We start from the raw sequence: 15,626 nt of genomic DNA, 5'->3' as shown, positions 1-15,626 counted from the left end.
AAGTGTGTGCGACAGTGCGACTGACAGAGAGGAAAAGAAAAGGGTGTACGAGTGTCTGTTAAAGGGATTAAAAGTGTACCTGTGAGTGTGAAAGTGTGCGGGTCCAGTTTTCCTGAGAGAGAAACAGAAAATGTGTATCTTGTGTTGGCGGAGAGAAAGAATGTGTGTGTGGCAGTGAGTGAGAAAGTGTATGGCAGCGAATTAAAGAGTGTGTGTAAGGCAGGGTGAGTGAAACAGAAGTGTGTGCGTATGTGTTGGAGTGATTGAGTGTACGAAGTCGTGAGTGACAACGAAATAGGAAATGGATGAGTCCCACTGCAGGGGAGGAGTCCAAGGTGGAATAGGTGGAGTTGGTCCAGCCCATTGGGTTTTAGACTGAGAGGTTGGTTATTTGTGAATTAACGCTTGTGAGATATCATAGAAAATAGAACATAAGTTCAGTAGGGAAATAGAATAATACACAGAGGCGAACAGAAAAGGAAAAAGGCTTTTGTATGGGTATATATATATATATATATATATATATATAAGAAAATATAAGGATATAAAAAACCTAAATATACAAGGTAAAGATCTATCTGTAAACGGAGCAGTGCAGTAGATGTTACTAATGGTCATAAATAATTAAATAATTAACAGAGTAAAGTGCAATGACATCTATTATGACAGTGACTAATGTGAAATAGAAATATAATATAATATACATATGCATACGTTATAAGACAGTTCTAAAATAAAAATGTGAAAATGTGAATACCCAATCATGAGTACAGTGTACTTTAATGTAAGCAAGGTTGGGAAAAATGTTAATATAAATAATTAAGTTGTTGAATAATGTCGGAGAGGTATGTGACTGGATAGAATTTATAGAATTTAATAAAGGGATTATGGGGTTGGTTAGCAAAACAAATTAAAAATAAAAGTAACTGGAAATTCCAAAATATACTATGCCATGCAGTACTGCTGTGTAAGATGTCCTCAGAGCAGGACAAATAAACATGGTTTCTTGTTTGATTGTTAAATAAATAAGTTTAATAAATAGAAAATGCTACATAGTGAATAGTGAATGAATTAATGAGTGAGCCATTCCAAACACAGCTTTTTATCAGGTGATTTAGTCAATTATCTTACTATTCGTTTCTCATTCAGACTGATCTCAGTTCAGTCCTAGCTGAATGAGACTTATATAAGACGGATGTAATATCTAATTTCTCTATGTTACATTTTGATCCTCATAAGAGGGATAGTTGATTTCAGAACCCAATGAGAAAAAACCTTATTTATTTGAAAATGAAACTACAAGCTTTAGTGAATTGGGTCTTTCTCATTTTAAATAAGGGGAAATACAATGAGTTTGAAAATGCAGCTCTCTGTTTTGCTTTACAGTATTAAATTAGACTAGAAAGAGATCTGGAAAACGGCATAGATTTAGTTTTCATGCTTATACAATGCCACCTATAAAACAAATGCATAATTTTCTGGCTGTAGCATGAACAAAATCAGCTAAGCAATATAAAATTGTTTCATCTGCATAATGGTAAAGTTTGCAATCTGAGAAGCAGAGCCAGCACTATAATATATATATATATTAAATAAAACTGGACCAAACTTTAACCTTGTGGTACATCTGTGAGATACAGATGCCAAATCTGAATAATTATTCATTGACATGCACTCTTTTGGGTCTATTCCAGAGCAGTGGCATCAAAGCAAATAATTTAAGCTAAATTCAGTGGGAGAGAAAGGGTGATACTGATGGTAATAAGGAAAATCTGTATACAATAATAACAAATAATAAACCATGGGTACTCGGTGCCTTGCACAGGCTTTCACGGCGAACACCAGAGTGTGAGTTTGTGACAGCGTGACATACCTGGGTTTGTGCTCCCTGCAGAAACACTACAGCACTGAATGTTGATGAAACAGTGCTGCTACGCTGTGTGTGGTTCAGTGGGCTAGGCTGGTTAGCCAAAGACGGGTAAGATCCCAACATATTACACAGGGACAACCTAAGACAGGCACAGTCTCGATCTGACCACCACATGCATGTTAACAGAAAACGGAGAAAACATCGTGGAAGGGAAGCGCAGCCCAGGGGGGAGTGAGTGGATGAATGACGTGATGGGGTGTGTGTTCAGTGGAGGCCTGGGCAGGGTAGACCAGCCCAAATGGACAGTAAAGAGGGTGAAGCAATTTTGTGTTAAGTTCTCTGAAACAGAAATTCTGTTTCAGAAAAAGGGGGGAGGTAAATAGATGATCATTATTGCCACCATTATTTGCCCAATAATTATTTTATAGATATAGAGCATTTTTTTAAACTTTTAGCTTGTTTATCTTTTTAAAGTTTGGTTTTAAAACAACCTCTATGCAGATGAGCAATTACTTTCAGCAATATTGTAACAGTCTTAACTTTAAGACGCACTCAGTCCTAATTTAAAAGGAAGAAATAAGAAACTTAGAAATCACAAAATTGAACTTTCACTATTCAACATGTGAGACACTTTTGGAGCAAGGGAAACAGTAAGTGGGATTTGATAAATTGTTTAAGGAAATATATGTATTGTTGATAATTGTGAAAAGCAATCTGCTTGGCATTGTATATGCATAAATACATATTGAAAATATTGAAAAGTAAATGTAAAGCATTGCTCGGATTTACTTGCTATAATAACGTGGACAAAGCAAAGCATAACATCTGTGTTTATTAATATTGATAATATTATTGTCTGTAATGGAGCGATTGATACAGAGAAAAATAATCACGTTCCACTTATCAAAATTCTTAAAGCACTAAATAAAATCAACTAAATATAGAAATCAAGGCTTTATAAAAATCTTGGGAACTGAATAAGGTCAGAAACATATTTTCTTAATAAATAGCACACCGCAGAAAATTAAAGTGGCAGGTAAAATAATATAGCCACAAGCGGTGAGGCAAAAGTTAAAGCAAGAGTAACCCAAGAAAGCCCAGTACATCAACATGGACCCATTCCTGACACAGAAGCTACATTATGTGTAGTTTGTGCAGAGTGTAAAACTTTGGGCCCTGATATTCTATCAATCAGTGTGGAGATGAATGGGAGAATAGAGCAGCTGATCATCAAAAGTTTGCATGGAGCAATGATAATAAACATGATTCAGATATATTTCCATATGTTTGTTCCTTATTTATTATCTATGTAGTATTATCAATACAATATAAGAAGATATGCAGGAAGCATTCAGTGGTAGGTTTAACAGCAGGTGCGTTTAAAGCAGCAGCTTTGGGCTGTGAAGCAGTAAAATATGGTCTGTACAATGATGGTGCAGAATTGAGGTGTGTGATCTTTAACTTTGGTAGTGTTTGTGAGAGTGGAAGTAGAAGTGTTTGAGTTTGTTTATGTGTACTTGTGTGGGTGAAGTTGTGTGTGTGTGTTTGTGTGTGTGCATGAGACATAGTGTGTGTCTAGTGGTAAACTAGGTGTTTGTAAAAGCTAATTTGGCTATAAGAGATTAGTTATAGCCATGGGGAAGCAGTTACACTGAAAGGGAAAGGGATGTGAACAAAAGTAAGGTAAAAGCCAGTAATTAATGGTGATGATAATTAAATGTTGCAATTTAAAATTTGAAAATGACTAAATGTTAGGGATTTAAAGCACTTTTGACAGTAAAAGATCATGATCGAGTATAACTGAAAATAAGGACAACCGAAGAAGGTAAGAAAACAAAATTGGGCTGAAATCTGTGCACAGACAAAATTTAAATATGAAATAATTAACTTCCAAGGGGAAATTAGAGCTCAAGTTAAGTGTGATAAATGTATTTTAACCATGTATTTTAACTTGCAGGAAGGAGACATGGAGGACCCCTTAACAGACTTCCAAAATGAATAGAGAACCTTAAACATGATTATAATGAATACAAAAGTCTCGTTTCAGATCTGTTTACACAGGGGGAGAAGGAGAACGTGGTGCAAAGGTGGACCAGTCCAGACACAGAGTGAGGGTTACTCCGCCATTGCGCACGAAAGGGGAACGAGCATAGCGGGATTGAGCCTTTCCAGGTGACTGAGAGAACAACGCAGCGCAGAGGTCGCTAACTGAAATCAGGAGGAGACGAGAGAGCAGAAGCTGAATCGTCTGACTCAGACGAAGGCCGCAGCAGGAAGGAGGGGCAGCTGAAATTGCCCACAGCAGCAGACAGCACACAGCAGGGGCGTCAGTGCCTGGCTGTGACCGAGGAGCGAAATTGAGGAAGTAACTCATTCAGCAACGTTTCGTTTGCGTCAAAGTACACTACATACAGAGACTCTTAAACACATCTCATTAAAAACACACATAGTCTTATCACACACCAACTCATACTTTTCATTCACTGATATTGCAAACATCAAGAACCAGAATAAAGCTCTTCGTACGTGGGGCTGAGGTAGTCTACGAGAAAAAGGAAGCCAAACCACTATAGACGATGATTTTCATGTATTTTTTTCCTTGTTGCTCTGGGAGCAGGACAACAGCAGGACATTGTGCATTTGACCATCACAGATATCATTGTAATCAGCATTTATGTGTTGAAAATTATTATTATTATTATTATTATTTTTTTCTTATTGTTTAATCAAAATGAAAATTTTTGATTAAAAGGGGGGAAATGTGGGGGAAAATCAACATTTATTCCATGTATTCCTGATTTACTTCATGTATTCATAATCAATTATACTGATTATTACTGTTAATCATTCAATATTCATCCTGTTAATCATTCAATCAGTATGTTATCATTGATTTTATGTGAACTGTGTATTCTCTGCTCCTGGGACATACAGGCTCAGATTTGAGGCCTAAAGAGATGAAAATTGAGTTCTGCCTGGAGACTAGCGGGTCATAGCAAATGGTGTTTTCTGATTTATGAATTATTCTCTCCTCAAGGAATGGAAAATTAAGTTTGCCTGGAAACTGTCTTGTCAGAGTAAAAAAGAGTTTTCTGATTTGTGAATTATTCTCTCCTAAAAAAGCTTATCTTCTGTTGTACGTGCAGTTTTCTGTTCCTCTTTTTATATCTGGTAGGGACCTGTTCCAAACAGATCACGTGGACATTACCTCATGTATGAACGAGGACTGTATAAAAATGCCCAGTCGACACAGAAAGGGGCTTTTTTCCGATCTTTCCTGACTTTTTTCATTTTCATTCATTGCTTTGCTTTTCCTTTTGCAACTTCAAAATAAAAACCTTCTCTTTTTGGCATCCCGGCTCGTTGACTGTCTTTGTCGATTTCCACGACAAGTGTTATAAAAGTGCTATAAACATATATAATACCCTGTTTGATAACGTATGCATTTTAATTAAGGAGGTCATTTTGCTTTTCTATCTATCGCTGTTGTAGTATTATATACCCTTACAAGCAACAGTCTATGGGTACTTTCTCTGGGTACATCAGCAATGCAAGCAAATGAAGAACAAGGGCTCAAAATGAGCTCATTTTAAGTAGCGACAAAAGCAAAAGAAAGCAATATTGAAAAGTCTCGGAGCTGTAGGCCTTGCAGCAGAGCTCATTTCTGTTCATTGTGTGGCCCAATCGCAGATACGGCTGTTGGAATTAACAAGGAGAGAAATTATTGAGAGCGTAACCTTAGCTGACCAGTTAATTGACTGAGCAGCTCTCGGGGGCAGAGAGACTAAAGATATAATGTCCGGCTCTCTTCAGCCTGATTTTTATCTCTATATTAGATTTGTTTCTGCTCTAAGGATTAAGCCTGGTTAAATTCTCACCACTGGCAGGATTTAGATTGGCGGGTCACGTACGAAGTTCAGAGATACAGAATCCTGAGAATCCTTCGATGAAAGAGTGAATGCAAAAGTAAATTTAAAGTAAATCCATGTGCAGAAATGCAGCTTGGAGTGTAAAATCAATCTTTCTCCAACAGCGCAGTGTTTTCAAACCAAAGCCAGGCGGGATTCTCCAGGTTTAAACAAGGTCAATTCGCTTTTTTTCCTGTAAAATCCCACGTCATGTTTGTCTCTCTAACGTGTAGTTTGTATCTTGTCTACCTCAGTTTCAGAAACCGCAGGAGCAGTATCCACCCTTTCGGTTTGGTACAGTTCCTAACGGCAGCACGGAGAGAAATATACGCAGTAACTACCCCGAGATGCATTCCCACATGGTCAAATATAATCAGAAGGGTGTGGAGGACGCTCTGAACAGCCTCAAGACTGGGTATGTAATCCTGATCTGAAATACTAGACATACAGTACCAGTTAAATGTTTGGATACAGCTTAAATTTAGTGTTTTTTCATTAATACCATTTTTTCTGCATTGTAGATTAATACTAAAGTCATCCAAACTATAGCACCTCTGGTCCACCAGACTAAGGCACTGCCACTATGATCCAGCGATCACTGGTTTGAATCCTGGTCATGTAGCTTGCCATCAGCTGCTGGAGCCCTGACAGAGCACAATTGGCCTTGCTCTCTCTGGGTTTTTATCTCTCGCTCTTTCCCCTCATTACTTCTAGGGTGATGTGGATCAGCACAAGGCATCTGTGAGCTGATGTATCAGAACCGAGTTGCTGCGCTTTCCTCTGAGCTCGCTGTGACGCTACTCGGTAATGCTGCATCAGCAACAGTTCAAAAAGAGGCAGTATTTTGTGTTTTGGCATCACTAGTGATTGGGAATATACAGCTGAGTAGCAGCAGCTGAATGGGTGGGACAATTGGCCTAATTAAATGGGGAGTAAATGGGAAATAAATAGAAATAAAAATAAAAGTAGGTACTCTTGCTTAGATTAGACAGATTTGCACATCTTAGCTGCGTTTTCTCAGTCAGCTTTATGACCTACAGACACTTGTAATTAATAAGCTTTCAGTTAACAGCTGTGCTGAACTTGTCAAGAGTTATTTACTTGAATTTCTTGTCTCTTAATGTGTTTGAGAGCATCAGTTGTAAAGTTGTGAAGAGGTAGAGTTACAGGCACTCAGTAAATAGATATATTTGTGTAATGTTCTTATTCGTACTATGAGAAGCAAGAACTACTTAACTAAAAAAAAAATACTTATTAAGAAATGAAGGTCAGTCAATCTAAAACATTTCAAGAACTTTGAAGGACAAGTATCCTCAAACCCAGTCGCATTTCAAAAAGATGATCAAAAATGTTATGATGAAACTGGCTCTCATCAGGACTGCCCCAGGAAAGGAAGACCAAGAGTTTCCTCTGCTGTACAGGACAAGTTTATCAGAGTTACCAGCCTCAGAAGCCGCAAGCTAACAGCACCCCAGATAAGAGCACCTAAATGCTTCACAGGATATTCGGTACCACTTTAAAATAAGACTACCTTTATAAAGGTTTATAAATGGTTTATGAAAAACTTTACTAATTTATTAATAAACTAAACCCTTTATCAAACAGTTAATAATTATATAACAACACATGAATAGAAATGGCAGTGAGTTGAAAATTTGCAAAATATTAATTCCACACTCATTTATACTGTCAAACCTCAGATCTTTCCAGATACTGATCTTTCTTTGGGTTTTCCATAAAGAAATGAATCAGCATTAAAGCATGTCATTAATTTATGTGTATGTTTAACTATTTACTATAAATAAATTAAAACTATAAACTATTTACTAAATTAAATTGAATTAAATTACTTAACAACAGATCACTGTGGCCTTTTCAAATAATGTGTTGTAACTGCTTATCAATGTTTTTTTTAATAATTTACAACATAATCAATAATCATAATTAATCTGATTCATAAACAATTTATAAACCTTCATTAAAGTTTTATTTTAGAGTGGTACTGTATATTCTGCATTTCACGTTTGGATGACATTAATATTAATCCTCAATGCTGATTTTTTTTTTTTTTTTTCAAATAAATAAAAAGTACTGCATTTAAGGTGTATCCAAGCTTTTACTGATACTTTATGTTTCACATATTGTTTAATTTATATAAATTGTATAGAATGATAATATCTTATTTTTTCTATACAGGAAACTTGATGCCTTCATTTACGACGCAGCTGTGCTGAACTACATGGCTGGTAAAGATGAGGGCTGTAAACTGGTAACTATCGGCAGTGGCAAGGTTTTCGCCACTACTGGCTACGGCATTGCCTTACAAAAAGGGTCCCGCTGGAAACGGCCCATTGACCTCGCCCTCCTTCAGTTCCTTGCAGACGGTAAGCAAGATGATACAGGTCACTGCAGTTCTCTGCTTAAAGAGCTCTATGTATAGTTTTAAATTCAGGGGTTGGACAATGACACTAAAACACCTGTCATTTTAGTGTGGGAGGTTTCATGGCTAAATTGGAGCAGCCTGGTGGCCATTCTTCATTAATTGCACATTGCACCAGTAAGAGCGTAAAGAGTGTAAAGGTTCAATTAGCAGGGTAAGAGCACAGTTTTGCTCAAAATATTGCAATGCACACAACATTATGGGTGACATACCAGAGTTCAAAAGAGGACAAATTGTTGGTGCACGTCTTGCTGGAGCATCTGTGACCAAGACAGCAAGTCTTTGTGATGTATCAAGAGCCACGGTATCCAGGGTAATGTCAGCACACCACCAAAAAGGACCAACCACATCCAACAGGATTAACTGTGGACTCTGTAAGAGGAAGCTGTCTGAAAGGGATGTTCGGGTGCTAACCTGGATTGTATCCAAAAAACATAAAACAACCAGAACTGTCCGTCGGGACAATAAATTATTGTGGTCTAAAACCAGGTGTTTCAGTTTCATTGTCAAACCCCTGTATGTCTTTTGTTGTACTTAATAAAATTTATTTCATACTTTTACAGTTTACAGTACCAACAAAGCAAAAAATAATTTGCCATTTTTGTTACTGAACCTTTAAAGCCAACTAAAGCAGAAAAATGTGTGCTTGTGGTAAGGAAATATGAATTATGGGAATATGAGTGAAGCCAGATAGTGTGATAGTGGAAGCCTGATGAAAGGAGTTTCCATTTCCGAGGTTGTGTGGGCATGATAGATACTATTAATAATATTTATTGAAATATGGGAAATGTGTTCATATAATCATCATCATCATTATAATGCAAAGAAAACAAGTTGATATTTATTTGGAAACAAAAATACTAATGTTTTAAGGGTTCAGAAATCAACCCTGATTTTTAATCACAGCTTTCATGCATCTTGGCATGCATGCTCTCCTCCACCAGTCTTACACACTGCTTTTGGGAAGCTTATGCCACTCCTGGTGTAAATTTTCAAGCAGTTCAGCTTTGTTTTCATTGCATCATCATTCAAATTAAATAAATACCTTTACAATTAAATGGATAGTAATGCATGTTTCCTCATGTTTCTCATGTTTCCAGTGTGTGTGGATATTAATATATACATTATTATATATAATATATGAGTGTTATATGTGTTGCAGGCGACACTCAGAAGCTGCAGACGGTGTGGTTGACAGGGATTTGCCGAAACGAGAAGAAGGAAGTGATGAGCTCCAAGCTGGATATAGACAACATGGCAGGAGTGTTCTACATGCTGCTAGTGGCCATGGGCCTCAGCCTGCTGGTCTTCGCCTGGGAGCACCTGCTCTACTGGAAGCTCCGCCACTCTGTACGCAGATCCGAACGCCTGGACTTCCTACTGGCCATCAGCAGAGTGAGTGCTTTCTGCAGTTCCACTCATTTTAATTAGACTGTTTTTATTGGTCTTAAACAATTTATCATTTAACTCAAATTGAACCTGAACACAAAAACAATAATTTATATGTAAAAAAAAATCACTCTGTGCTCTGGCTTGCCAGCTTTCTTTCTGTCCACTGAAAATCATCCATCCCAATATACTAGTACATTAAAAAAAAATAGAATATCATTGAAAAGTTACTTTATTTCAGTAATTCAGTTCAAAATGTGAAACTCATATATTATATAGATGTATTAAACAAAGCATGATCTATTTTAAGCGTTTATTTCTTTTATTGTTGATAATAATGGGTTACAGCCAATTAAAACCCAAATGAGAATATTATATAACACTAATTGGTATTTTGTCAGTGTGGGCAGTGTGCCAAGTCCTGCTGGAAAATGAAATCCCCATCTCCATAAAAGTTGTCAGCAGAGGGAATCATGAAGTGCTGCTGTAAGAATTTCCGGGAAAAGAAAACTGCACTGACTTTAGACTTGATAAGAAAACACAGTGGATCAACACCAACAGATGACATATCTCTCCAATCCATCACTGACCATCAGTAAATTTTACATTTCATTTGGAAATCAAGGAACCAGAGTCTGGAGGAAGAGTGAAGAGACACACAGTCCAAACTGCTTGAGGTCTAGTGTGAAGTTTCTACAATCAGTGATGGTTTGGAGAAACATGTCATCTGCTGGTGTTGATCCACTGTGTTTTATCAAGTCTAGAGTCAGTGTCACATAACCCCTTGTGGTCCCATAACATCACTGGTAGCCATATACGTGCGGTCAACATGGAAAGCAATTTCTAGTATTACTATTATTGAACATGGTTGAACCTGATTAACCATCATTATGCCCTGATTTACCAAATGATGCGTTGAATAATAGATCTACCAGATATCAGACTTTTATCAGTAATGATTTATATAAGGGAAATATTTTAATAAGTGCTTTGACTTAAAACCACTATTTATGGTATTAATATTTAATTACAGAATAATAATGTTTAAATAAATGGGCTCCCAGATACAGATATGCTGTATACATCAGAAGATGAGTGCTTTTCCTTCAAACTAGCCCACTAGATACTAGATAAACACAGACACCTTGCTCAGGGTGTAAGATAAGGCCGAAAGTATGATTAGACGTAATTAAAGAAAGAGGATGAAAATATTTCCATTTCTGTTAGATGTTGTATTTTCAAAATGGAATACTAATAGCCTCATTAAGACCATCACCTGAAAACACTGACTAAGATAAGGTGAGATTAGATTAGGCATTCCAGCGTAAGATTGAATGTAAGAGTGAAATCTGTTAAACAGAAAACAGATGAAACTGCAGGGTCAGCTTTTTTAGATTTGCTTCGATTTGCTTGTTTTAATAAATGCTGATTTTCAGAAGCAAAAAAAGTCAGAATGCCAATAAACACCTCCATGCTCTTCTATACGGGACGTAGTTTACCTCTGATAGTTCCCCAGATAAGTCCATGCTTTTACCATTTGTCAAATGAACAGGCAGGGAGAATGTTGATGATGTGATATGATCAAAGTGAATAAATCACCATAGTGGATTTGATTCATATGATTCAATACAGCCGCAGTGGAAGTAATGGTAATGCATATTTGAAGGCATTGGTACATTGGGATCCTGTCCTTTTAGTAACACTTTTTTATGAATGAGATTGCATATGTTATAAACACTTCTTATGACGCATGGTATGAATGTGACCGTAGAGTCTTATAGACACAAGATTCCAATTTTTCTTTTCTTGCTCCTCTGCAGGGAATCTACAGCTGCTTCAACGGCGTGGAGGAAACCGACCACAATGGAAGCATGCAGAGCCCAGACATCACCACCAATTACACCCAGGCCAACATGCTGAAGATGCTCAAGACAGCCAAGGACATCGTATCCTCTGCCAGAGTGGAGAACTCCCTGGACAACGCCACAAAGACCATCGAGCACTGGAGCCGCCGAGGTCCAGATCCTACTAAGCCTTGTCTTCCGACCCGCTTGATAAGCACTGATGCCAGTCATGGCCGCTTGCCCTACATCTCCAGTGTCACAGACAACCACATACCATATGCCCAGAGGGCCCTGACTGCCACTTTCCCCCTGCATTACGGAGACAGCACCACCCAGCCCTTGCTCGAGAAGCCCCGGGTCGTGACAAGACCGACCCCTCTACGCTATACTCTACCTGCAAGGACCAGTCACCATCATATATATGAACGCACACTCCCTATTTCCAGTCTAAGCAGTCCACACATTGCTATGAGGGACCCACCGCCCCCAACAGCTCCCAAACCCCACCACAGCAACAGGCTGTACATGGACAACCAGGCGTGCCATCAAACAACATCCCCTTTTTTCCCCTATCGCACATTCCACGTCCCTGACATCTACGTAGAACACCAGGAACCTCCCGAGAGCCAGAAACTGTACGGCGAAGGTCTTGGCCGCAAGAAGAGGTCCCACAGCTATGTGGCTCCATCCCCAGAAACCCGTCGCAGGAACGACTACGATGAACCGACGTCTTGCCTAGCCGAACTTAGAGCCAATCACCTCTTGGAAAACCATGCGCATACCACCCCTTGCATGGGCAGCCACTACCAGAGGCCAGCTGCAGCTGCTAGCTGCAACTCCTGCATGAAGCCGTACCTGGAGCCAGACATGGATGACGTTCCTCTGCTGGGCAAGGAGAAGTTGAACCGTCGCGCCTCTTTCCTCAGAGCCACATGGGGCGGCGACAGGATTCGCCATATCGACGAAAAGCCCTCCACTTCTGCATCGTCCTCAACTCGCATCACCATGCCCGACTTGTTTCCTCGCGTCGTTGTAGCCAATCCCAAGCCATCGAAGATGTACGGCAGCACTGGCAACAACCTCTGCTACAACATGGCGGTGGAACCGGCCTACCTGGACCCAGCCCACATGGGTTCTTACCCGTACAAACCCCACAAGCTCAAGCACTCCCAGTCCACTCGCCTTCCCTCGTACCGGGAGGCGATCCTCCAGAATGCAGCGGCTCTACGACGGTCATCTTCAACCGTAGTGCACAGACATTACTCCACCTACCTGAACTCTTATACTGACCTTCCAGTATATGTGGGTCCAGTGGCACAAGGACCCACACACTTCTACGATCCCTCCAAAGACATGTGCCACCTGTTCCCTTGCGTCAACCACTGCCCGGATAACGTCGCCCTGGTACCCCGGTTAGGTAGCAGGCCTGTAATGTACCAAAACAATGCTTTCGTAGGCTACGAGGGTGCTGGACGCTCACGTGACGAGCCACCGCTGCAGCCAATGCACACGTTACCGGCTTCCTCCGGGAACAGGGACCGCAGGCAGGTTTTGGTGGCGCGACGGGTGAATAGTCCCTATGTGCCAAAGCCCTGGGGCAGAGTGTCTAGTCTGGAGTCTGAGGTCTGAGGCTCCTTGTATAGGTGCGTCAACCCTCAGAGACCTGTCTCCCTAAGAACTTACAGGGGGAATTGCCTGGAACAGCCAAACAGCCTTCCAATCTAAAGCAAAAATCTAAGCAGTACTGAACGAAGGTGGACTAGACGTGATATTCTCAGTGCAATAATCTTTAGGGGGCAGCAGGGAATGGGGGAGAGGGCATGACTATGTGATTACTGCTGGGACATCAGTATACTTTAAATGCTAAAGAAGTAAACAATATCGAATCATTCTTAATATATAAAGAAATGGAGCTTATAAATTATTTAAACAGGTTTTTAAAGGCCACGATCACACGATTACAGTTACTCTCCACAGACGAACAGAAGGAGCAGGTAGCGAGGCAGCTCTAGACTTCAAGGTTTAAATTCATTCATTCATTCATTCATTCTGCAAATTTTGAAGTCGTAACCGAACAAAAGCACCGCAGAATTTTATAAAAATCAACCACTCAGAAAAAAATGTCTTCCAAAATTTTGTAAGCCCAGGATTTTGCGAGATCCGTCCGTTTGAGGCTTTTTACTCGCTCCGATGATGTGATGTGGATTTTGAGACTGCAGATTCTAACACTTCAACTGATTCCGTCATCTGTATTTCCACAAAAATTTCACTGTTTAATAAACAAACCAGTGGCTTGACGAGCCTTTTGGAATGGGTTCTGTTGCGTTTTCTGTCCAATTGTTTATTTATCCAGTTGTATGTCAGAAGGTTCCCCATGGTACAAACAGTGTACAGGTAATGTACCCTCAAAGGTACAAAAGGTATGTATGGTCAAATAGTAATATAGTAATTACATAATAAAATTAAATATTATTATTATTATTTATAAAATGGCTAATTCTCACTTACTGTCGCCTTTTTTTTTACACACAGTTAACAGTGTTGCTGCTAACATAACGGCATTGGACAGCTGACCACTTGTTCACTTGAGAATGCTATCTGTTCATTGGCTAGCATAATACTAATTAATGGGGTCAAAGAGAGTAAGGTCAATTATGCTCCATGTTATACTTATATTAGAGATTATTATATATTATATTAACGTACACGGCAAGTAAAGTGATAGATATTTCCATCATGAAAATATATTAATAGTGAAAGATATATGATATTTTAATCCAGATGTGTAACCTGCACGTTTTGGGGGTCTCCTTGCTCTGAAACACCTGATTGAGATTATCAGCTTGTTATCATAGGTCAAAATCTGAACTTAAGTTAACTACTATCCAGTATGTACTGTAGGGACCCTAAAGGTTTTCTAAAATTTTCCTTACAAAACATATACTGTAATTCACGCCATAGACCTTATAGGGGTCCTCAATGGGTCTTCCCTAGCCTGGGACCCACATTTTCTTATGGGGACCCACTTTTATAGAATACAAACTAAGAACATGTATTTTGGAAAAAATAATTTAAACACATATGGATGCAAAGAGAAAATTTAAGAGCTTTTTTCTCTTAAAAGACAAAAATAGAAGGAACATGACAACTACATAACTAAATAAAAAATTTAATTAAATAGCAAAACTGCACAAAATAAATAAGGCCACAAAATTAGAAATTTGATATTAGACATTCAATTCTCTGAACATCTCTGCATTCAGAGTACATTAGTAACAAACTCTTTCTGTCTCTTTTTTTTTTTCTTTATAATTTTATTTCAAACTTTATTTTCTCCTCAATTTACACAGCCAATTACCCAACCCACTCATTAGGACTCCCCCCTTATCACTAGTGATGCCCCAACACACCAGGAGGGTGAAGACTAACACAACGCTTCTCCGATTCATGTGAAGCCAGCCACCGATTCTTTTCAAGCTGCTGCTGATGCAGCATTACCGAGCAGCATCACAGCGTGCTCGGAGAAAAGCACAGCAACTCGGTTCTGATACATCAGCTCACAGACGTCCTGTCCTGCAGACATCACCCTAGGAGTGATGTGGGGAGAGAGAGCGCCATCTACTCACCCGGAGGGAGCAGGGCCAATTGTGCTCCCTCTGAGTGCCGACAGCTTGATGGCAAAGCTGCATGAGCGGAGGTTCGAACCTGCGACCTCCCGCTCATAGTGGCAGCGCTTTAGACCGCTGGACCTTTTTTTTTACCCATTATGAAAGATGAGTACAAATTCATATTCAGCATTAATTATTTTTTATGTTTTTTTATTTATTTCTTTTTTACAAGCTTGTCCCAACCCACCAATTAAGAATCGCTGCCATAGAGGGTTAAACTACACACTTCTCAAGGCTGTATTTACTAAGGCGAGCGAGTGTGGCTGAAGAAACGTTGGAAGGCGAGTCATGTGATCAGCGTTGGTGTGTTCTCTCTGTCGCTGCAGCAGGATTGATGGGGAAGCAGGAGATCTTTCTCCCTGATGAATGATTCAATGCATGCAGATATAATATCACAGCGCGAGGGCAACTAGCACAGGATGATATCAACAGCCATCCATCAAGCCCCAAATAGAGACAGTAGAGTGTGCACCGCCATTTAAAAGTCAAACGGGGGTGATGTGGACT

At 39.3% G+C, this 15,626-nt stretch overlaps 1 protein-coding gene across 1 annotated transcript in view; it reads left to right on the top strand.

Annotated features, from left to right (window-relative positions):
- Positions 1-13,762, top strand: part of grin2ca (glutamate receptor, ionotropic, N-methyl D-aspartate 2Ca) — a 136,795-nt gene extending 123,033 nt beyond the window's left edge. The window contains exons 11-14 of the mRNA XM_022673735.2: positions 6,033-6,193; positions 7,975-8,162; positions 9,381-9,613; positions 11,428-13,762. Coding sequence (XP_022529456.2) covers positions 6,033-6,193; positions 7,975-8,162; positions 9,381-9,613; positions 11,428-13,080 — 2,235 coding nt within the window. The 3' untranslated portion in view covers positions 13,081-13,762. The remainder of the gene's footprint in view (positions 1-6,032; positions 6,194-7,974; positions 8,163-9,380; positions 9,614-11,427) is intronic.
- Positions 13,763-15,626: the final 1,864 nt, after the last annotated feature.

The sequence above is a fragment of the Astyanax mexicanus genome, chromosome 19 (genome assembly GCF_023375975.1).
Source record: "Astyanax mexicanus isolate ESR-SI-001 chromosome 19, AstMex3_surface, whole genome shotgun sequence".
In the NCBI taxonomy this organism is placed as follows: domain Eukaryota; kingdom Metazoa; phylum Chordata; class Actinopteri; order Characiformes; family Acestrorhamphidae; genus Astyanax; species Astyanax mexicanus.
This window is presented reverse-complemented; position numbering and strand designations above follow the sequence as displayed.